Source organism: Syngnathus leptorhynchus, chromosome 15, assembly GCF_054491065.1.
Source record: "Syngnathus leptorhynchus isolate UIUO chromosome 15, UIUO_Slep, whole genome shotgun sequence".
NCBI classification, from domain to species: Eukaryota; Metazoa; Chordata; class Actinopteri; order Syngnathiformes; family Syngnathidae; genus Syngnathus; species Syngnathus leptorhynchus.
Window position 1 is genome coordinate 2,839,932 of NC_141209.1, and position 23,834 is coordinate 2,863,765.

Here is a 23,834-nt window from a genome sequence, read left to right on the forward strand (position 1 = left end):
CTTTTTCCTGAGAAACATTTCTCCATATCCATCCATATTCTACATGGGCACATAATAATGACAAGCAAGAACACATTTCTCTGCCACCATCATTTAATCAACCTTTTAATTTTAACTTCAACATTTCTCCAGACGAGTGGAATAAAGTCGTGAAATAATTACAAAATGGAAAAATAGATCAGACAAAAGATTATATTCACAGGTTTTGATTTCAAAATAATAATAATAATAATAAAAAAAAAAACTACGACAGCCAGGAAATAATGGAAAACGTTTCAGTTGTCATCTCCCTGTAACTCTTTACGCAGTGGGCTGATGGAGGAGATCCAATCCATCTCATGTTATTAGTGCTTGTGCAAAAGCAAAACATGAGGAATCCACTACGTTTGGAGAAAACAAAAAAAAAAGACACATCCCAAAAACACGCATACTAAAGAATAAAAATATTGCCGATCATTGCTGCCGTTGTTGCTAGGTCCTTGTTGATTGTTACTGCAGTATTTACAGTCGACCACCAAGACTAAAAATAAAATAGAATATGCAAAATAAAAATAACACAGTAAAGCAGCTGTCCCTTCACAAAATCTCTTTACATCACATTAAAAATTAGCACTGCTGTGTGTGATACTTTATATATATTTATATATGTAGTTAAAATATACATATGTATAATATACACATATGTAACACATATTACATATGTAATATATGTGTACATATATACAGTAAATATACATATTAGGGGTGTGGCAAAAAACAATCGGAATCGAAAAAACAGTTTTGATTTAAAAGGTGAGTGCATTAAATCCAACCGAATTGTTCCATTTTAAAATATATTGAGATATGATAGAAATCACCTTTGTAGAGATATATTGGAAGGAAATACCACATTTACAATCACTAAGTCCGTTCATTTCGTAAAATGACAGTCATGACATCATACTTTCTCGAATTCAGCAGTACCGCATGCATCGAGTCGATTCGTAATCCCACTGAATCGGACCGAATCAAATCGTCACACTTGAACCGTAAATGAATTGTATCGCACCAGATGTATTGGGATACATACCAAATTGTGTTTTTTTGTTTTATTGGAGAGATGCACATCCCTAATATATAATTCGTGCCTTTGGCAAGATGACGGTTGAAATCCGTAGCTATTTAAAATATACTTAATGCATAAAAATAAACATTTTGGCATTGTCTTGCTTTATTCTTCCAGTTGGGTGAGGTTGGTGGGCATGAGGTGGTTGAGAGTTGAGCGGGTAAGAAGCGGTTTACAGAGTGGCGGCGGTGGTAGGAAAAGTGGAGTTCCACAGGACGATCAAACGAGCACAGAGAATGCTGATGGAGAACAGGAGCAGGGATTTTTTTTTTTTTTTTTGGAAGTGGGGTCTTAGATGACAACGCTCCGGCTCTACCCCCATTTCCCCGCCACCGCCATTCCCCTTTGGAGATTTTCCCTTCCTACCCTTTCCTCAGGCACAGTCATCAAAGCTGGATCTCAAAAGTTTTATGCAGCTCGGTGGAAAAGGGGTTGGTGGGCGACGGCGTGGTACGTTGGTGCGAGCGCCCCTCCAGCGCCACCCACTGGGCCTCAAAGGCATCTTCCTGTGGCTCTTGCGAGGCGGCGTTAGCCGGCGAAGAGGTGGCGGGCAGGTGGGGCGGAGTAGCCCAATTGTTCGCCCCGTTGAAGCTGCCGCCTCCGTTGGCGGGGTGCGCGCGGGCAGGGCTAGCGGTGGCGGGCGATGGCGGGGGCTTGATGAAGGGGCCCGGGATGACAACACTCGGGGGCGCTACGGGCGCCGGGGCGGGATAGGGTTGGGCGACCGATCCAAAGACATTGGCTACCATTTGTGAGGGGGTGATGCCCACCACGGGCACGCTGGGCTGTGGGAAGGACAGCCCGTTGGACATGGAGTGGAAAGCAGTCTGGCGCGGGGGCAACAGGGGCACGTACGCCATCGGGGGTGAGGGTGCCACGGGGGCCACAAAGGGCAGGGCGGGCTGTGGTGCCGCCGCCAGGATGGGCTTGGCCGGAGGAGCCCGGACAGACTTGGAAACCTCCTCCAGCCATTTTTCTGCTTCGGAGGGGGTGCGCTTGTGCGAGGACAACGCCGGAGAAGACGTCGGCGGGGCGATGATGACGGGAGTGGACGACGACCAATCACCTCCTGTTTGGACAGAAAAAAGAAAAAGTGACATTGTTCAAGAGAGTCAATAAATTTGTTCTCAGCCTATTTACAACATTTGTATTGAGTTAATATTTCAAAAACATCCTCTTACCCGCCGTGGAAGGGGCCGGGACCCCAGCGGGGGTCTTGGCCCAGGGGTTAGTGTCTCGAGCGGGCAGAGCGGGGGCCAACGCTGTTGAGCTCGGAGCGGCAGCGGTAGGAAGGGAGGGAGGAGGAAGAGGATGGGAGTGAGGATGAGCGGAAAAGGAGGCGATAGCGGCAGAGCCGTTGACTAAGAGCATGAGGACAAAGGGAAGGAAGAAGAGGATGGCTTCATGTTAGACATGCCAGGCGTGCAATCGAGTGTGCAAGAAAATAAGCACATACGCGGCGGATCTAAAAAAATGTGAAAGCTTTGCATTCACCATCAGAAGGGATCGCTTTACTAAAGTCACAAAGCAAAGACGGTGTCAGATGCAAGTTACGCTGCTGCCAAACATAACGGAAGAAAGCTGAGCTCACGGTGAGATTTCATAACATCTCGGTATAGTTCATTCATTTCTTTACTTCACTTGAGTATTATTTTTGTGCCTTTTCATCTATTTGTATATTCTTCTTTATTATCAGATATTAAATATTTTCATCTAATATTTAATCATTTGTTCTGTCTAAATTTTTTTTTTTTACCATATTGGGTATTTATTTTACTTTGTGTATTTTTTTTATTATAAAACTTCATGATGGGATGGTTACCTGGCGCTGCGGGCGACTGTGGCGAGGCGAGCGCTTTGGGCATAGGCGCTGAGGAAAAGGGGTCCTCGGGAGGTCCGCTGAACGCCGTGGTGATCTGAGTACACAGCGCGCTTATGCTGTCGTTCTCTCCTTCCACCTCGGGTACTGCATGGGGGGGAATAACATCAATTAGTGTGTGTCCACGTACGTGTGGCCTTAATTCCTCGTCTCACCCGCGTTCCTGATGGGGAAGTCCGACTTGCGCTGCACGGTGGAGGGTAGCTCGTTCATGCGCAGCGACAGCTGGCGCTTGAAGGGCGACGTCTTTTGGCTGAGCACCGGGAAGCCGCGGAACGAGCCCTGCCTGGCCATCACCTCGGCGTGGGCTTGTGGGCGGGGGATGCCCAGGGTGCCCAGCGAGAGGGGCGGCGAGGACGTGGGCGACGGAGAGTTTCCCGACTGAACGGCGGAGACGTTGATCACGCCGCCACCGCAGGACGAGTTGCCCGCGGCCTTTGCGTCGCTCTCGCCTGTCGAGGATCGACATGAATGACGTCTTTTTGAGCTTTGTGATTATTTGAGAGCTTAAAATGGAACATTTCCCAAGAGTCACAAAAGTTTCTTACTTTTTTTAGAGTCCTGCAGCTGCCTCATGACTTCCTCCCGTTCGGCCGCCTCTGTGGCCGTGGTGACCCGGAAGGAGCCCTCGCGGGTGAAGGTGGTCCGGTTGGCGTCAAACGTGGCCGTGACGCCGCACTCCTTCTCCCGCTTCTGCTTGCGTTCCAGGCAGGCGGCAAAGGCGCAGCCCACGGCGTGACTGAGCCGCTCTCCCTAAACATACGGCATCGGCGGTCACGTTTGAGTCTTTGTTGACTTTTTTCTTCCTCGGGTTCTCACAGAGTCTTTGACGGCCATGAAGCAGTGGCAGATCCAGCGGCGGGTCGTCCCGTCCCGGCAGATGTAAGAAAAGGCTCTCTCGAAGTTCCGGTCCGGCGCGCAGAATGACACCTTTTCAATGGTCTGGTCGAGAATCAGGTCCTGTGGAAAAGAAGCTTCATCAACTTAAATTTGCTCAGTAAAAATAATGGCTGTTCCCCCCCCCCCAGTTATAATAATCGACATTGCGCAGTGTTTCCTTACCTTAGTTTTGTCATCAACCACGCGGAGACCGTCCGCCGACACCCATAGCACTGCTCGCACTGCCTTCTTCCCAGCCTGAGTAAAGTAAAAAAAAAAAAAAAAAAAACAACGAGAAGAAACATTTCAATCAACAGAAAAACAGCTTGCTGGTCCATCATAAAGTTGCAGTGCCATTCAAGCCAAACAGAAGGAGAGGAACAAAAAACGTTGGTACTCGGCTGCCCCCTGGTGGTTAAAACAGCAATGTGTAATAGACACTCATTCACACAATTGATTCCACTTCATTGATAAGGAAGGAGGTGTTAACGTCACTCACACACAAACAATATAGTGCCCCATCTTTATCTAAACCCTTGCCCACTTGCTCAGGCACATGCATTGAAGTTAAACGTGTGTGTTTGTGTGCGTGATCTGGCCTTCAAAAAAGGGTGACTTGTTAAACGTGACAGAGTGAAAAAAAAGTGGGAAAAACACTCGGACTGGAACTTACTTTGGAAAAGAATCCTTTGAAGAATTTCCTGTCCTGGAAGGTTGTTTTAAAAAAACAAAACAAATAAACGGGGCAGGTGAGAGGGATCGGGGTGGACAAAAGTATGACAGTGGAAGAATCGTATGAGGGGAAGGGAGGGGGGGGTTGATTGGGTTGTTTTATTATTGATTAACCATTTATGGGCGATACTGATTGGATACTAATCGTGGTCAGTGTTAGTAACACTCCATACAGTACACCCCTCCCCACACACACCCAGTTAATGCACACATTTCTCAATTACCCCAAAAAAAGACAAAAAAAACAGGAGGTTTTCAAAAATGGCGCCTCAACACAGCGCTAAAAAAATGAAACCAACCTAACCAGTTGTGACGATAAAGGTGTTTGTGCCGTTTTATTAGAGACCAGATAGACTGAGTTGGACTCTTAAGACAAAAGGGGTGTGAATCTGATTTGGAGGGGGGGAAGAGGTCAAGTTGAGGCTGCCGAAAAAGAAACCAGATGCAGGCTAGTCTTTGCTCTTAATCCCCCTTTCCCCCGCCCCTCCCGTCTCCTCCCTCCTTGTGCCCCCGCCGGTAAGCCGTGGAAAGGCGTGCCACTCTGCTCCTGTTACACGCCGGCCGGGCCGGAGACGGTTGAACGCATGAGTTAGCACGTTAGTCGACAAGTCAGTTTCGTTAGTGGCGCATGCAGGTCGACGATGGGGACGGGTTAGCAAAGCTGAGGGTGGGAAAATGATTCAGAGGAGAGGAGGACGGGGGGGGGGGACGGGGCGGTTGAATTGAAGCGTTTCAGCATGGCAACGGCACAATTAATCCTGCTTCAAAAGACAAACAAATATATGACACCGACAAAAAAAAAAAAAAAAGCAATACAATCTCTCTGTGCTTTTTTTGTTTTGTTTTCTAAGGTATGAAAGTTGGAAAGGAAAGTGGAGATTTGAGAGGCAAAGTAAACCGTTTAAGATTCTGAAAATGATTTGATCAAATTGCGAGTTCGGAGCGAGGACCAAATTTAGCTTCTCCAAACGTGAACCCTAATTACAAACCAAGTCCGGGAAGTGACATCAGAGCATCAGTCTCAGAACGCCGAGTCGTGAGAACCGTACCGGCGCTCCGGGGAATACAATGGAGTCGTTGGGAGGCCAGCTCGCAGGATAAGCAGTGATTTAAGGACTGTTAGCATATTAGCCTATTAGCGCACCAACCAGGATGATAGAATTACGCATTCGCCAACACCTCCTCTGAATACATGCCTCTTATTTTTAAACGGGTAATAGTGGCAATAACTGTAATGGCCTCAGTTACACACAACACAACACACACAAACGCACAATGCAAATGTCACGCCTGTACAGTTCATCCGCTGCTGCGCTTCGAGGCCCCCAGCGCGAGCCAAAGAAAATGTCATTAGGTTGAGGGCAGCGAGACGGTCAGTGGGCGCCGGAGGACGGGAGGCTCCGCGTTGTCAAACGACGCCGAGGCGTGTGGCCTCGGGTCCGAGTGACCTCATCAAGCGTCACGGGTTAATCTTGGGTAGAAATCATATGCCTGCCAGTGTGTGTGTGTGTGTGTGTGTTACTCGCTGGCACGCACGCACAGGATCTCTTCGGGCTACACGACTTCGTGTTTGCGCTCTGACAGTTACGGACGTTTATGTGCGCCGCTGTCCCTTTAAAGAACCGAGGTCAAGGATCTGGACCGAGCCCTTCCCCCCCCCCTATAGAATGAATGCGGCGGGCGGAGCGAGGAAAAGACACTCGGAATGTTGGAGCATCTCGCGAGTTGACGAAAAACAGCCTCTCAAAGCGGGAAACCCCAGGAAAAGGAAACCTGGAGACAAAGGCGGGATTTTTTTTTTTTCCCGGGTTGGAAAACCTACCGTCTTGAGCCGCTTGACGGCTTCCTCGCAGATGTGCATGCCTCGCGACTCTTCCACCTCCACGTGTCCCAAGTACTGCGGGAAAACAAACACACACCCAAGTGAGTGATGGTGCATAAAAAAAAAAAAAAAAATCCCAAGGCACACAGAGAGAGATTAAATAAGGTCACGATAATGAAAGTGTACCACGAGGTTGGTTATTTGAGTGAGTGCCGTATGGCCACCGGGCATCTTGGCGCTGATGATTTATACGGATCATTAAATACAATCGCGAGGTCATTCGCAGTTCAGAACCATTTCTCGCCGCGACCGGAAGTCGGCAGACTGGCCTGAGCACAATAGGTAAAAGAACACGCCGTCTCATCTTGTGTTCTCCGCCCCAAAAAAATATGATTAATCCTAATCCCAGATTAAAAGGCAATATTCTCTTTTGCATCATGGTCGGAAATCTCCGCACTCGGAAGAACGCGCCTAATACATCGTGACGTGCGCTGTCTGTTCCACTCCGCTCGTAAAGGTTGCAGTTTTTTTTTTAACCGCAGCTACATCTGCTAAATCCGTTGGGTCACTTGGCCTGCTTCGTCTCAGATTTTCACAAGTGAAAGTAAACATGGGGAATATTCCTAGATAGACTCATTTATCTGGATCTGGGACTAAATTCTGCGCCTGATGTCAAATATTTGCGAACGAGCTAAAATAACCAACAATCCAGCTGAGCAAAAACACACACACACACACACACACACACACAAAATAAAAGAGACTATTTTTGGTGTGTGTCACTCGGGGAAGGCTAGAAGCCATTGTGTGAGCCGAGAGGAAGTCCATACCCTTTCCTCGCAGATACACGACGAGTGACGCAGACCCGTGTCGGACCAACCTGCCCCGTCTGCGCTATTTGTAGAACTGGTGAGTCACGGTTTCTTTCACATTTATCACGTGAAGGGATTGCTGGCAAGTAAAAGACAGGTTCCACGCGTGACAACCAACCAGAGAACAAATATGGCAAACAAACTAAGCAACTAACCGTCAATAAACTGACGACCTACAAAGGAACGAATTAAAATGCAGACATTTCTGGCAAGTAGGGCACAATGAATAAAAGTCATCAAAGAGCTTTTCAAGCAATATGAAAGCATGTTTGAGCATTTTCAAGAACTTTAAGCGCTCCCAGGAAGCCCGATAAATGCAACAATGCCGAGTCTGTCCGGTATCGGTTCCACTTGGCAGTCAGCCCGGAGTGGGCAATTTATTAAAAAAAAAACCTGCCGCGCGGTTTGATTCTACGAAATAGTCACGAATGGATTCCGATTTCCGTTCCCCTGGGAACAGTTGATTTGAGCAGATGAGCAATTAAAAGCAATTGACTTGGAATGGCTTTCGACGAAAGACATTTTTCTTAATGGCCTCGGACGGCGAGCGAGATGTCGAGCGAGTGTCAGCGTGACTGTGACGCATGAAACACTTTTTTCTTCCCACTTCGGTGCGGCAGTCGGGAGATGATTCCGCTGCGACTATTCCGACCCCAACACACACACAGACACACACTCAGCGTCTCAGCGTGACTGAAAAGAAAATGTAAAATTTGACATTTTCATTTCTTTTCTTGAGGTTCAAAGCGACCTGCTTCACTTTCTCGTTGTGAGTCACGCGTTGTATTGTCTATTTTGTGGTTTCTGACGTGCCAGATTTCATTTCCGTGGCGTTGAGAAGAAGCGAGTTCATGCGGTCCTGTTTGACCAAGACAATTTTGTTGCCGAAATAGTCGGCGCTCACCGTCCACGCCCGTCCGTTCACCTGTGAGGGTTACGAGACTAATGAGGAGCGCTTGCTAAATTAAATGAATTTTTCTTCAACAGAAAGTAAGAGTAATTTATTCTGGCGTGTCTTTCGGCAATAAGTGTCATCATGAAGAAACAAAATGTAATATAAATCTCTGGTAATTGAAATAAAATTTTGAGAAAAATAAATGGAAACTAATGTAGCAATTACAAAAAGTCTGACGTTTTTATATAGTTCTTCAAGAATTAAAAAAAACATCTAAATAAAATAGAATAAATGTATTAGATTTTATTTCTAAGTCTAACTACATATTTTCATGTTAAAGCTTTTATTATATTTACGAAATATTATATAAACGATAACACTAAAATATATATATTTTTTAATTCTGAACAAACTCCTTCACTGACTGAGACAACAACATGAGCAAAGAGAACAGCACAAAAAAATAAAAATTAAAAACATTTTGTTTTCCCCCTTTTAGCTGCAAGCCTGCATTCATCAAGTCAAACAAAAACAGGACAATCGCATCATTGTCGTGCGCTTACACAACGCAACGTTTCTGAAGGCTCGCCATTAATCACACGTTACGTCCTCCAGCCGAAAAGCATCGCTTCCGGCCGAAGCGGGAATTTGTGTGTGAGCGAGTGTCACCTTGACCGCAAAGCTGCATTTGCCGCTGCGGACCGTCTCCTCATCCGTCTGCCACTGGTGCGGCCGGCTGGACTCGGGCACGTAGATGTCCTTCTTCCGCCGGAAACTCTGCCGTAGCTTGTTCATGGCGGCGTTCCCTGCAGGAGGTCACAAAATCGGACGCTTAGCAACGGAATGAATCACGATTATGATTTGGAGTCGATTCATATTAGTTGCGAGATGGGACAGCCGTGTTAAGGCTCATATAACTCATCTTTGTTTTTTTCGTTTGAGAAGGAGCGCTCGACGTGATTGTCATCTCAAGTTTGCCGGGAGATTAGCGGGCACCAAAGAGAGCCAATTAAAAAGCCGCTGATCCAAACGAGAAGTGAGAGGTGCGGCCATCTTTGAAGGACCGGCTCACGTCCGGCTCGGCGACTCGTAACCGAAGGAGCAGAAGTCGGCGAGCCGTAGCATTCCCGCCGCTTACTTTTGGAGCGCACGGGGGATCCGATGAGATTAAAGAGCTCTTTTAATCCGGGGCGATCCGACTGTCTGCGTCCACACTTGGTAGTAAACGACCCGACGAGTCTCTTTGTATCGTGAAACTGATTTTACCGGCCCGGGCTGTGGTCATTTGGAGAGTGCTTGAGGTGAGGCGCTCGCTCTTATCTGCTCGGACCACATTGGAGCTCGGGACAATAGAGCGTTCGGCCTTGACGCACAAACACATCAAACATCGTAATTCCAAGGTTGGACAGCGGACTAACGGTCTCGACAGACCAAATGGTGCTATTGGGTTGAAACGGGGAATTCGAAACTATCGCTGCAAAGGGAAGTCATGCGGCGGGTACGGGCACATGTTACAGTCCGGTGTTTGTAAACAAGATGGCTCCCTCGTGACACGGTTATTTGGGTCGTATCGTATTAGCGCTTTGTGCGGCGGCGGCGCTGACGAGCTGCCAACGTGCCGGGCTCAGTTTGCGAGCCGCTGCACTTAAAAATACCGCACGCCGACACTTCTAAGTATGTCTGCTAGAAACTGGATGATAGTGCAATGTGCGCTCTAGTTCTGTGGAAAAATGAAGACATGCAGGAGGACAAAAAAAAAAAAAAAAAAGATTGTGTGTGTGGGAACGTCGGCCTTGGCAGGTGGATAGGAATGAACCGCTTGAGGCGCTTTGGCTGTCGGCCATGCGGCGGGAGGACCTGTTTAGTCACACCGGATGGGGGAAAAAAAAAATGATGAAACTGAGATAAATTGTGATAAAGAGTTTCAGCTTAGGCTTAGTGTTTAATTAATAGGGGAAGATCTGACTACTTCACATTTCTTTCGAAATTGATTGTTTTTTTAACTGAAAAATTAGACAAAAGTATCAATATTTGTAACGGCAATATTTTCATTTCCAATTCTGGATGTAAGACTATTTGAATAATCTCTCTAGGAACGGAAGGCTGATTAATCCTGGCGTAAGAATGCCAGGGATGAGTGCAAGATCACGAGGTTACGGTCTTGGCCGGCCATGTTTCTTTCTTTTTTTCTTTTCTGGGCGACAAGACACAATCCACATATCAATCTTCTTGTCGTCGTGTATTTCTTCGCTCTGTAATCTGCGTGGCGTGCACAAATTGATTACAGTTTCCCGCAGTGACACTCCAGGCAAAGGGCAGCGGGGGATTTGGACCGCCGCTGTGTTGTCACTCCGACTGGGGACAAAGTACATCTCGTGAATTCTGACACGAGTTAATATAAAATTGAAATACTTCAAAATGGTGCTAGAAAATTTATATTCTGCCTCTCAAGGCCTCTGGCCAAAAACTCTCTCTCTCTCTGCTCCGTTAGCTTAGCACTGACCCAGAGGAAACGGAGCCACGGTTACATATTGACCAGGTAAAGTGCGGTTAATACGTGATCTATTGAAGCCGCGCCGGCCCGAGCGCATTTTATAGAATCTCTCAGAACGAACGGCCATGCGAGACAAAGGTTTACGATCCAGGTTAGATCGCTGACTAGCACAGGGGCTCTAAAAAGTGACTCATCGGCGCACGTGAATGGGCGAGCGGGAGGGAGACTGACACAATTTAACTTCCATGCGTCAGCATTCGAGGTTAAAATCGTGTCTCGGAGAGTAGCCATCTTTCGAGACGATATGAATGAACTGTTTTAGCTCTGATAAAGCTATTTTTTTCGGGGGGGTGTCTTTGCCGGAAGACGTTGCGGCCAGCGTGTCAAAGGCAGAGATGACGCGGCGGAAAACAAGGCCTGCGTGCATTATCTGTCTAAGCAGCGGGAGTGATGAGAAGATGGTAGAACAGGAAATTCACGCTGAGCGAACAGACTTGCAAACTCCACCCCCCCCCCCTTCCTGACCTGGCAAAGACTCATGAATACACACACATTGCGACTGTCATTTGAATCTCCGCAAACTCGTCACGACGTCAAAACGATTGCATGGATGAACGTGGAAGAGGAGGGATTTTTTTGTTGTTGTTGTTGTTGTAAGAGATGTATGGAGTGCAGCTGTTGTGCCGCTCGCTCATGTATGTCAGGAATGCCGTTCACGTAGTTGAGCTCTGCTCTGATCCCGGCCGGGCTATTTGTCAAAAGGACGACGTTTGGGGAATTTAAACGCTGCAGCAGATTTACGCCAGGCCGCCAGCGCTACCTGGCCGAGCCACGTTTTACTCCCGAGTGCAACATGGAGGAAATTCCACTGAGAGCAAAGGACTGTCTTATCTTCGCTCAAAAGCGCCGTGAAATTCAAAAAAAAAAAAAAAATCCAAGCCCGAGGAGGGGACGGTTTGGAAAACCACCAGGACGGCACAATCTGCAAGGTCACCTTTGTTCTACCACAAGCCGGCCCGCCAATTAACGAAGAAGAATGGCCGCCCCCGGGGCCCCGGTGGGCAGGAACGGTTCGGAGACCGGCAGGCACCGGGCCCGCTCATCAACACGCCTCGCCGAGCAAGAAGCCGGTGATGCCTCTTGCTGTAATGCGCCTCGAAGGCGGACAACCGGACAGTGGGCACAGCGAGGTCATTGTTCAACACTGTCACGGGCCAAACACGCCGCCTCTTTGCTCTGCTGCCAAGCAAAGTCTTTAAGAGACTGCTTTGGTGACGCGAGTGTCTCGGCGTGAGCTGTGGGCGACGGCAGCGTAACCTCGGTCATTAAAAGATACATCATTCTATAATCACTGCGTTCCCACGCAACAAGTGGCCCGGTAACACAAAAAACACAGAAGGGAACAACAACCGTGAAGCTGCCAATTGCCTAACGAACCCGACGTCCCTTGCGAGCTGACCGAGTCGTCTTAATTACAGATTGGCGGGTATGAATAAAGCATGATGAGGGCTCCGGTGTCGTTCCATGTAGGGGGGCTTGCCGAGGACCCAAAAGGAGAGACGCCTCGGCCTCCTTTTGCACACACTCTGAAAAGCATACACACACACACACACGCCTCACAGATTTAACTAGCGGCGACATAAGAGGAGCTCAAAGCCCCTTGGGCCTAATTAAGAGCTAAAGATAAAAGTCCCAAATGGGCGCTCATAAAAACGATGCACCCTCTTCTGCTGACTGGCTTTCTCGAAACGAGTACCGTCCAAAAAAAAAGTCCACAAACAACGGGAACCCGCCAATGCGTTCGAAAGCGGCGCGTTCGGAGTTGGACTCTGGCACCTGCAACGTCGATGCGTTCTCCTGCTTGATGAACTTGTATTGAAATCTGAGCAGAAAGAAGAGAAGTGCTCAGAGCGGCCTATTCTGAGCTGCTCGGAAGCGCGGCCAACAGAGTTTTACAATCAAGATGACCCCGATTGGACGCCGCCGGACCAAAATAGGCTCAGTTCAGCTGCACTTTCAATGTTTGTGTGCAGCAGATGAAATTTGAACATGGTAGCTACAGTGACCAAAAGTGAAGTATCAAAAGTATCGATATTCAAGCAGCGACATTTCAGACAGGGTCAAAAGTGAGGCCTTCTGATTGCTTCACTGCTGTTGCACAGCGAGTTTATCAACCTGTGTTGCATCACAGCTCGGGCAGCGTTCAACATGTGCTACCAACCATCGAGCCTCTCCCTTTATGCTGATTGTTTTCACCTATTTAGATGACGCTGGCTCACCGGCAGCCACACAAATAGATCTTGTATTTATAAACCTCAACATCTACACACAGCAGTGACACACACATCAATATACATATAAAAAAAACTGTATACATAATATTACGCAGTTTATTGTTTATATATAAACGCAAATGTACTGGCACATCAATTTATATCTAAACAGACACACACTCACGTACACACAACACACTTTCAAAACACACAAGATACTACAACTACCCCTTCACGCACGGCTAGTAGTGACGTCACACAACCCGGAAATCAGGTGATAAGCCTTCACTTCTTCATTTCTGCCCCATTAAAAAGCTCACCTCATCCAGGTAGATGACTTGGGGCAAACTGTGCGGCAATACACAATCACCTTCAAACCACTTGGAGATTTTAAAAGTCAAATCAGATGGTTGAGTTTGTCATACGGGCGAGTCTGAAAGCCAAATGTGTGGCGTCGTTTGTTATTAGAGGTTTGGAGTGGAGCTAACGTAGCCGCATCGGGAAAACACAAGCTTAGCTCGACGGGCTAGCGAGCTAATTGAAGAGACAGCGAGAGCAAAAGAGAGGGAGGGTAGAAATACACCTTACCTGTGACCACCAGGCCGTGCCAGACGGTATGCCGTCACGTATTCCGCCCCCTCCCCGCCGCGGAGCCGCGCGTGTCGACCCCCTCCGAGGAAAATAATTCAAATTCCACAGAAAGACCTGCGAAAGAGTCACGCAGCCCAATGGCTTCGGCCACTGCCGCTGAATGGCTGCGAGTGAGCAGCTCAACCAAACCTACTCCCTAGCAACGCACCGCCCTCTTGCCCTCCCATTGGCTGAAAACGGAGGTTGCAAGGTGATGGACAGGTAAGGGAGCAAACCTGGAATCGAACTTGATGTGCCTGTGAAAACAGTTCACACACGTGTATGTAAAGCTATACCGCCCTCTAGTGCATTTGACGCGCAATCGCATCACCGCTTGGTGCAGTAATGGCAATGGACCAAACTTCACCGACAGGGACCACTTAATTTATCCGAACCAATGAGCGAAGAGGGAAAATGACCATGGGAAATTTTCATGATGTGTATAAAATTAGACAGCTTTCTTTGTTACAACATTTTATTTGTCAGTCGACTTTACACATTCACACACATTCAACAAAATATCAAGCAAATGTACACTTTTGAGTATTTTTGCGGCATGATGACAGAACAGGAAGCAGGAAAAAAAACATTCTCTAGGTGCAAACATGCCGAACAATAAATAAAAAAAAAACATCACCCAACCAAAGCTTTATGCCCCTCTTATTAACATATACATGTAAAAAACAAATAACAAGTTTAGGTTAAAAGAGCTGCAGCCTCCTTTAAAGATGGAGCATCCTACACTGCTCTAGAAGCAAGGCCAAGACAATCCTTCTGTTTTGGGAACCTTCCTTTGGTCCTTCAGTTGATGATCTGAGGCTCCCAGGCCTGGCTGGCCACCAGGGGGCGACACTGAGCGATGACAGGCGGCCCGGGCGGGCTCTGACTATCCAGACACAAGCCACTGACTGTGTGCTGCAGGGCCGAGCCTTTGGGCTTCCATTTCTGAAGAGAAAAATATAAAATGCCATGAATCAGTTCCAGCCATTTAAAATCTTGAATTGAATTTGTAAATTTCATTGCAAAAAAAAAAAAAAAAAAAAAAGCAATGTCGCTCAAACATTACACTTCAAACCCTAATTTGAAACCTGCTAACAAAAACAAATCCAAGATTCTTCCACGTGGAGCCAAAAATGGCCGCCAACGAATGAAGGAGGACGCGAGTGGCGGCATCCCACATGTGCTTCCACTTAATTGTGACTCTGCTCTCAGAGTTGTAAATCACCAGGCAAACACGGGTCCGCGTGGAAAGACACGGTGCGGGGGGGCGCAAGGTCACGATGAACGCCGATGACCGAGCTGCACTCACGGCAGCCATTTCATGTTCATTCCACACTGACGTTAAATCCATTAAGATGATTGAGAGGAAACCCAAAGCGTTGCATTCAAAGTCTTTGAAATCACATCTTGTCTTCTGTGTATTTTCTATTCAAAGGGAATCAATCTTTGATTGATTCTGACTTTTATATCCTTGTCACTTTAAATTGGACGCATATGTAGACGAGTGCGTAAAAAATGCCATCGATGAAAGATGGATGATCTTTGCTTGAATCCGGATTTGAAACTCAAATGTTTTTGTTTGAAACCCAAACCTCGCGTTGATGCACTGACCTGTCGAGGCTCTTTGGCATTGCAGGGCTCCATGGTGACCTTTGACCCCGCAGTGAAGAGCGTGATGGCCAAGCAAAGGTCGTGCTGGCGGATCAGCGGCTCAATTAACTCCCACCTCTGAAACCCAAGCCTGGAGTTTAAGCCCCGCCCCCAGCCGGTCCCTCAATGTCCAAGCCCTGACCTGCGCTTGCGGTCTGCTGCCTCTGACCACCTTGCACTCCGACAGGCCGAGTCCGTCCGTCCCGCGGGTCTCCAGGCACAGGGTTCCCTGTCTGAGAATGCTGGACACGGCCTCCTGCTCGGGAACCCTTGAGTGAAGGATTTAGGCTGGTCAGTATTCTAATCGAGCGCCACTGCTTCGGCGGATCATTTAAGGTTGGATTTATTGGAATTCATACTTGAGTTCAGAATTGTAGTCATAATTCAGCTATTCGGTATGATTATATAAAATACTGCTCAATTATTCCAGGCAAGATGTTAAGGGGTAGGGAGGGCAGACGCCCCTTATCCCCCCCCCCCCCCCACTCTAGAGCCGCCTCTGTATTCAATTTATTTTATTCATCATTTTATTTATAATTGAATTTTATATCTTGAATTGAATTCCTCAGTGTATATTATTTCACCACGGTTTCATCTACCCTTAATTACATTTGTAAAATTCAATTTGTGAATAAAAGCCGAGCTGCCGATATATTCCAGCATGAATCATTAACTTGATCCTTTGTGATTCAGGGTGCCATGACACCACGTGTGTGTTTATTCTTGCTTGACATGCCAAGGTGGAGGGGGGGGAAATTAAATTTACAACCTGGCACCCCCTGAGTTTATCTTTTTGGTGATTCACTATTTTGGCCTCTCGACTTAATTGATCCAATGTGTGCGTCCGCGAGGGAATTGTGCGACGGTGATTCCCAGCGTGCGTCACAGCTAAACACACTCATGAAAAGCAATTATTAAAGAAGTTTGGAGAAAACCAACATGAATTTGGAGGAATTATGAAGAGAATAAAGGTACCTTAGCTCAGGGTAAACATTCTCCATGTACCAGCGGAAATGTTTGCAGTTGAGCTTCCGTCGCAGCGTCACACGGTCAGTTATGCTGCACGGGGAAACGGCGGACATTTTGTTAGGTACGAAATTGTTAAACACATTTTTTTTTTTTGTCTCAAAACTTTCCAAAGAAACATAGATATGATAAATATTACATTTAGTGCCAGCCCAGTTCAAATTAATATTTGACGTCTATAGCCGTCATTGGCAGTGAATGAGTGAAAATCTTTTATTGAATGTCAGCAAAATATATATATATTTTTTTGTACAAACCTGCCAAAAGCTTTGCCCTGCGCCGAGGGCCTAGCCGAGTAGTAGTACTGCTTGTACTCGTCCATCCACACCTCGGCGGCCCGCCGTGTGTTCCTATATACACAGGTCGGAATTTTTTTATTTTTTCAAAAGTGAAGCACTGCAAATTCTTCCGACATGAACTCACTTGATGTAGGTGAGAGCGTTGCCTTCTGGGAAGTCGTACGGGTGTCGCTTCCGGAACACGTGACCCACGCGACTGCACGGCAAAATCTCCAGGCTGCCGCCGCACATCCATACGCGGAACGACAACTCTGTCCATGATAAGAAGAAGAATATTCTTCATCCTCCTCCTCATCATCATCATCAAATGGACATTTGAAACGTGTCACTGCGCTTTATTGAATGCTCCAGCGTCACACAAATGGCAAGAACAAGATTTTTTTTTTTGCACTGTGGGATAATGTCAAGTCCAAGAGTGTCGGGAATGCGTCCAGATGATGTCATTTTAAAAAATGTGTTGAGCTGGTTATGTTACGCTCTCAAAGGTTTTCTTGTTGGCGGGGAGAATCAACTACTTGGCTGCAAAATAGATGGGAGGAAAATATATATTTTTTTGTAATTATAACTAATTTATTTACATTCAAATACAATCTGTAAAAACAAAAGAAAGTAAATGAGGAAAAAAAAAAAAAGGGCTGGTATCTCACCAAAGTTCTCCCCACCCCAAATGTCCATGTGGGTGTCGTATTGTCCAAGATGGTTGAACCAACTCTTGTCCATCGCAAAGATGCCACCCGCAATCACCGGGGTCCTTCAAAAATAATCATAATAATAATTAATAACTGCTATTGCCTTGGTAGTGAATGAGTGAAATCAACCCGGAACCCGCCCATGTTGTTTTTGACAAAATCATTTTTTTTTTCCACTAAGCATGTTTGGAAACACAAGAGTAAACATTTAGCTTCCAACAATGACCCCATTTGACCTGATTGGCTGCGTGGGGTCACTCCTGGCCATTTTCTGCTCAAGTGGAATCTGCTCCCATTTAAAATGGAGACTCCAGTCGAATCCTAGCGAGAAACACACAAACAAACGTTATGCTATCCTTTTAATTGATCATCTGGGTGTCACGGGAGGGAGGATGCGGGATAGGGGGGGGGGCTTCCCCCTCTTCTTCCTCCTCCTCGCCAGCTGTACTCGCATCTGTTCTCTTATCGCGTTTGGGGGGATTTCAACGTATTCTCTCACCTCCTCTCAAATCGGCCGACGCTGCCAAGTAAGCAAAGTTGTCCAGGCTGATGACATCGATGATGGGGCTGACCACTCGCGTATGGTCCTGCAACAACATGGGCGCTTAAATAGCTGTTCCTAATATTTGGACCCAGCGCACCCGTCTGTACTTTAGGCCTCCGCCTGTGCTATTGTTCGAAATTTGTGTTTGACGCGGATGACATGCGGCGCTCTGCTTCTCGTTAACATTCCCTTTTCAAAAGCGAAACGCGTCAAGGGGAATAGATTGACATGGGAAAGTTCTGAACGTCATCATTTGGTACCAGAAATCATTTTTCTCATTATTATTATTCCAAAACCAGATCAATTATAATTATTATATCTTTTTAATTTCATTTAACAACATGTCTATCATAAGAGGACCCACAAAAAAAAAAAAAAAAAAATCCTCCCCTCGGGATGTTTTCCATCTGACAACAGTCCCTTCAATAACTGTGTGTGTGTGTGTGTGCTGAGGGAAATGGCGTTCCCTGGCGGCTTGCCTAATCCGATTGGTGGGAATCTTTCTTCTGCATTACAGAAAGACGGAAAAGAAACAACATGCCGCCTTCACAACACAATAAAATACACCACAGCCTAATTCCATGTGTGTGTTTGTGTGTACCTCCTTGACACGTTGGATCATGGGTTGCAGCCAATCGGTGTTGACCTCGCAGTGGCTGTCCAAGAAAGTCAAGATGGGGGCCGAGGCCGCGTTGGCTCCTCGTACACGGGATCGGATAAGTCCTGAGGAGCACGATTTTCTCTCAGACAAATTTCACGTTTTGATTTTGACATAGGTGACAAAAAATCATTGACTCCAAACGATGTTGGTTAGCACCTTGAGAGTGTGAAAACTTTGTGGAGATGTCAAAAGACATTTTAAAAAAAGCTCAGCCAAAACGTACTGTCCGCTTCGGAATGTTAGGCTCGTGATGTGATGTGTGTGTGTGTGTGTGTGTTAGTACAGCGCCGAGGCCTCCGGCAGCGCTAACGCGCGCTAACACGCGCTAACACGTGCTGACATGCCGTCTCCTCTTGTTTGTTGCACGTTACAGCGGGAGGAGTTCTGACACCTTTCGCCACCTTTTTCGTATCATCACTGACAACGATGCTTTCGATTAATTACACACACACACACACACACACACTTACCCTCTCTCCGGCTGTTTCTCAAGCAGTGGACTTTGGGGATCTGAGCGAGCAGCTGGCAGTCGTCGGCTGAAGAAGACAAACAGATTGTCATGGCGGCCCACACACACACACTGGATCGAACACCACTTAAACATGTACAAACAGTCTTCCATCTTGTTTTGAAAAAAAACCCCAAAACATTTTGGCTCAGTTGTTGCACTCTAGATTTTTTTTTTTTTTTAAACCGGTCGGATTTGGCAATATAAAATTAGGTTGTCATTTTGGTTTGGAAACGAGTTTGAGAATTGTTTTTAAAAAATCTCATTTTAAAAATGCTTCACTTACAAAATGAGATTTTTTTTGTTTTGTTTTTTGTTCGGGCATAAGAACAGACACACTCACAGCAGCTCGGAGCAGCTTAACATTAAGAGCGTGAGAGTGACGCAGCTGATGCATTGTGGGTATGTCCTCACTTCCCCGCTAGCAATACATCCTTCCACATTTGTAATCCTCACTGACTAAATGAGATATACACGCTTTTTTTTTTTTTTCAATATAGTACGTTTTATATCACACACCGATGTATGAACCGTAAAGAATCCCAAATGGCCACCAGGGGGCAGAATTATACACACATACATCATAAACAAAGAAGAGTTTCACAACTAAGTGACTCAGTAATCTGTAATGATACTTGAAGCATTAAGCCAAGTGTTGCTGGAGTTAATCAACAGCGTAACGAGCTCGCTCTCATTGCCCGGTGGACGGATCACGACACTGTGCTAATTATTCCTCTCTGCGGTCGTTGAACATGAGCTAATGGTTGACACGCTCGCTAATGGCCTCTGCACGCTCGCCGAGTGTGCAGCTGAGTTACAAGCACACACGCTGAGAGCTGACACGGCCAAATACACGTTTAAACACAATTGTCTATGTCTTGCTGGCTTTATTTGGAAAAAATAATCCAGCCAAAATAGCGAGATCATGACAATAGTTGCTACTGTTGTTGTTGCTTCCAATTTGCATCAAGGACAGGTCGAGCTGGTAGCTGAGCTGATGTTGATGAGATGTGAGCAGTGGAAGGGGAAAAAAAAAGATGAGGCAACTGGATAATCCTGTTAGGTCTCCACTTAATCACCAGGCCTCCATCCAGGACATACCTTGCCCTGCCCTCATAATGTACATGCTAAGCGCTACACGCTAACTTTCTTCCATAGTGGCTTGCAGTATTGGTCTTTGCAAATTGATGTTCTTATTTATTAGATTTTCCATAAATAAAGACATTAAACATAAAGCTCGGCAGGCATAATAATAAATATAAGAATTCCATTCTATAATAATGCCTTCCCTAGTGCTCACTGAGCTGAAGTCTAGCGGGATTAGCTTCAAACTCACCGTCGGCGCTGAAGTCGTCAATCAGGATGATTTCGTGAATGAGTTGCGGAGGACTCCGCATCAGGACGCTAAAAAGAATCGAGGATTAAATGTCGGCGAACCAATTTGGTTGTGTCTAATGCTAAACGCTAGCGAGCGCTATTACCTTTTGACGGTGCGTAACAGTGTCGAGCGGGCCTCGTTGTGGAAGGTGATGATGACGCTGGTGGACGGAAGGTCCACGTCATAGTTTAACGCCGCGCACCTGAGGAGGATTCAATTCATTCATCGTTTTTGAATTCAACATCATTTACAATAGGATCAAGTTCATCCCGAATAGATGTCATCCAATTAGCATGGCTGTTGCCTGGGTTTCTGTCGCCACGGCGATGAGAAAATATTTAGTAGGCAGACACATTTCTGTCAGTCTGCCGCAGGGCAGCTGTGGCTACAAAATGTAGTTCAGCGCCAGCGTCCCAAAAAAAAAAAAACGGACAGATGATTTTTAAGGGATTTTGATGATTAAATGTGTTAATTACCTGTAGTGTCTGGTGTCCCTGAGAGGTCGCTGCGCTCCCAGACGATGGCTCTCGATGAGGTTGAAGGCGTGCTCCCTGTACGGGTCGTCTCCGACTTTGGGCTGCTTGGCGTCCAGGTATTTGTTCTCATCCAGGCCTCCCAGCAGAAGGTCGCCATGTGGGGGCTGGCTCACCTGATCATGGCAAATACACAGACGTGAAGAAAAGCTTTCAATAAAGCCACCACAACCCGAATGGAAGATAAAAATGTGTGCAGTCGATCCCAACGGGTATATCCTGCAGCTGTTTATAAGCTAAACGAAAAAAAAAAGAAGATGTGATTCATGGACATGTGTCATTGGTGGAACCTGCCCAAAAAAAAAAAAAATGCTTGGACCTTTCAACACAATGTTTTTGGGGGGGAGTGGAATTTAGCTTTGAAAATGATCCAGCTTGAAATCAGACTCGTTAAGGGACGTACGGCGATGAAGAAAGCCCGAGAGCGTCGACGAGACTTATTTTTAGGATGGATGGATGACGGATTTGTCATGGTAGTGACAAAGGTGAAGGACCTCGGCGGTGCAGAGTAAAGAAAACGCTGGCCTTCCAAAGGGCAGCTATGGTTGCATAAGGTTTTTTTGCACACATTCCAAACGGCTCTGAGCATTCGCACGGTGATTGAACCTCGCTTACTCACGTTTCGGCAATTTCGGCAATTCACATATGTTTTCCCCGATTTTTACCTGAGATGTGGGGTGGCCAGAGAGCCCGAGCCACCACTTAGCGCCGCCACTGCATTCAACCATTCGTTTTCTATCCTAAACTCAAATCAACTCGTTTCACAATCAGCAATTTGGCAATTCATGAACAACTATCGTAATCGGCATCAAGAAAATCCGTATCAATCGGGTCCATTACAAAATATATGACAAATAGAAATACATGGGTGCATCTCCTCTTGTAGCATTTTTTTGACTTTTATTTTTCCCCTACCAAGGGTCGAAGGTGCATTCACGGAGACTTGAATGCAACGCGACACGGCGGCTAAACAATCCACCAGCTGACCCTGCGTGCAACCCGAGAGGCGCCCACCGCAACGCCACAACATAACACCAGCCAAGCGGGCAGGGAGCTCCAAGACTTAGGGAAAGCCTCTTATGCAGGTGCTTGCCGGAGCCGCCACCACCACCGTGCACATGCAGGCACCGCCATCAAAAAATAAATAAAAATACAAATAAATCATCAGCACCATCATGTATTCAGCGCACACCTTCCCGCAGCATAATGCCAATAACGCACTGACTCACTATAAGCGGGATGGTCCTGTCGTCCCGGCGGATCTCCAACCGCCCACCTCCCTGGTGGTGATTCCCAGCTGACGAGGGTGCAGACGCCGCCGCAGCCGACGCCGGCTTGCTGTCCTGCCACAGGTAGTAGAAGGTGCCCAGGATCCAGGCGACGGTTAGGATCGCGATGGCGTTGGCCCGAATCCTGCGCATGGTGAGCCCATACGCAGGAACGGACCTGGGCGAAGGGGGCGCGGCGCGGTGGGGGGTTGGGGGGGGGGGCGCTCCGGGGCCCTGCTGCCGACGAGGCGGGCGTACCGCAACACCAACTCGAGAAGAGAGAGGAAGAGAGAGGAGCGTCGATGGCGATGAAGAAGAAAGGAGAAGGAGAAGAAGGAGGAGGTGGAGGACGCTCGCTGCCTCCCTTGCCCTGGATGGACGGCTGGGTAGGATGGAGGGTTACGCGGTCCTAGCGCCGACCGATACGATTTCAAAAGTCTGGACCGTGTCGAGGTTCTTTATTGCGCAACACATAATGTCTTGGCGTCTTGATGTTGGCAATCTATGATATGAATTGTGTGTTTATTACTTCTGCGTGAATTGTATAAATTAATCATGTATCACAAATTATCTACAATTAATTCAGGGGTATTGATAATCCATTGCAAAAATGCCCGATATTGTGTCACGAACATAATGATACAAGAATAATATTGCTCCAGTCGTATTGTGTCTTGCAGACATTTCGAAATGTTTTTTTTTTTTTCCCTTGTCAGGCGTATCTCATGAAGTGTCTGGTGACTGGATTACATCTTTCCACACAGCAGATGAACTCATGTCAGTGGAACACTTTATCTCCTGATTTATCACTTCCAATTATGAAATAAATAAAAACAAATGCTGATGATTTATCTGGATTCGGCGGCCAATTGCAAAGGACAAAGAGGTTGTCTGCACATGAGGATTAAACAGGCAGAAAAGTTGAAATCTACCATTTGAAACTCTGAAAGAAGGAGGGAAAAAAAAAAAAGAGAAAAGACAATAAAAGCAGCAGCAGGCAGCATGGGCGGCGACAGGAAGGAAAACCAAGACGTCCCGCTGAAGATTACTGGGTGCACGCTTGTGAGGTCAAAAGCCAGTCCACCATCCAAGTCTACTTGCACATTCTGGTCTCAACTGACGACCAGGAATTCAGACACACACACAAAAAAAATGTTTTGCATTTTTCAAAAGAATGTGGCTTGGGTTCTTACCACATTTATCCCAATGCTTGTTGCTAGGCAGAATACTTGTTCAACTCAGAGATGAGTAAAAAAAAAAAACTAAACTACAAACACATAACCGCTACTAACAACAACAAAATAGTCAGAAACAACAACTAAAAAAATGGCCAGTTATATAAAAAAACTTTTAAAAAAATGAATAAAACCAATTCAACTAATGACACCGAATGAAAAATTTCACCAAATCTTTTTTCCAAATTTATTCATTTCACTTTGCTGCAGGATAATGAACTTTTTTTTCAGTCTAACATAAAGAAATGACTCTCTGGACACACACACACACATGCAGGCATGGAATTCCTGCATGATCACAATGCAAAGTCAGCTCCACGATATTTACAAGTTCAGTCTTGTGTTCATTTGTGTGCGTGTGTGTGTGTGTCTGTTGTTACGCAAACAAGTGCAACTTGCAATATTTGGGCAGACATGATTGTGTTTTGTCTTTTTTGGTGGGCGGGTTCCCATGATGCCATG

The 23,834-nt window shown here is 46.5% G+C and overlaps 2 protein-coding genes across 4 annotated transcripts; both read right to left on the bottom strand.

Moving 5' to 3' along the window:
* Positions 1-75: 75 nt before the first annotated feature.
* numb (NUMB endocytic adaptor protein) lies at positions 76-13,736 on the bottom strand. Of its 3 annotated transcripts, XM_085931530.1 has the most exons (11): positions 13,540-13,734; positions 8,854-8,990; positions 6,418-6,492; positions 4,537-4,569; positions 4,047-4,121; positions 3,804-3,944; positions 3,533-3,737; positions 3,140-3,436; positions 2,928-3,071; positions 2,287-2,466; positions 76-2,174 (listed from the first exon to the last, which is right to left on the bottom strand). In XM_085931530.1, exons 2-11 carry the CDS (start codon positions 8,977-8,979, stop codon positions 1,492-1,494), a joined length of 1,959 nt encoding a protein of 652 aa, XP_085787656.1. In that variant the 5' UTR covers positions 8,980-8,990; positions 13,540-13,734; the 3' UTR covers positions 76-1,491. The 3 variants fall into 3 exon arrangements, with proteins under 3 accessions (XP_085787656.1, XP_085787657.1, XP_085787658.1); XM_085931531.1 differs by lacking the exon at positions 4,537-4,569 and having other exon boundaries at positions 13,540-13,736; XM_085931532.1 differs by lacking the exon at positions 2,287-2,466 and having other exon boundaries at positions 13,540-13,735.
* A 311-nt stretch (positions 13,737-14,047) lies between these two features.
* galnt16 (UDP-N-acetyl-alpha-D-galactosamine:polypeptide N-acetylgalactosaminyltransferase 16) lies at positions 14,048-22,314 on the bottom strand. Its single transcript, XM_085931536.1, has 15 exons — positions 22,099-22,314; positions 20,813-20,985; positions 20,440-20,538; positions 20,295-20,362; positions 18,921-18,986; positions 18,391-18,512; positions 17,745-17,832; positions 17,482-17,566; positions 17,204-17,307; positions 16,681-16,807; positions 16,515-16,607; positions 16,207-16,290; positions 15,374-15,500; positions 15,193-15,309; positions 14,048-14,526 (listed from the first exon to the last, which is right to left on the bottom strand). Exons 1-15 carry the CDS (start codon positions 22,288-22,290, stop codon positions 14,383-14,385), a joined length of 1,689 nt encoding a protein of 562 aa, XP_085787662.1. The 5' UTR covers positions 22,291-22,314; the 3' UTR covers positions 14,048-14,382.
* Between the last annotated feature and the right edge of the window lie 1,520 nt (positions 22,315-23,834).

Excerpts from the sequence above, each read along its gene's own strand:
- numb (XM_085931530.1), bottom strand. The coding sequence starts at position 8,979 with ATGAACAAGCTACGGCAGAGTTTCCGGCGGAAGAAGGACATCTACGTG. Across the intron at positions 3,945-4,046 it reads TGGTTGATGACAAAACTAAG|GACCTGATTCTCGACCAGAC; the intron begins GTAAGGAAACAC and ends TCTTTTCCACAG. Across the intron at positions 2,175-2,286 it reads CCCGGCCCCTTCCACGGCGG|GAGGTGATTGGTCGTCGTCC; the intron begins GTAAGAGGATGT and ends CTGTCCAAACAG.
- galnt16 (XM_085931536.1), bottom strand. The coding sequence starts at position 22,290 with ATGCGCAGGATTCGGGCCAACGCCATCGCGATCCTAACCGTCGCCTGG. Across the intron at positions 20,986-22,098 it reads ACAGGACCATCCCGCTTATA|GTGAGCCAGCCCCCACATGG; the intron begins GTGAGTCAGTGC and ends TGCCATGATCAG. Across the intron at positions 17,308-17,481 it reads GACCCCACGCAGCCAATCAG|GACCCCGGTGATTGCGGGTG; the intron begins GTCAAATGGGGT and ends TTATTTTTGAAG.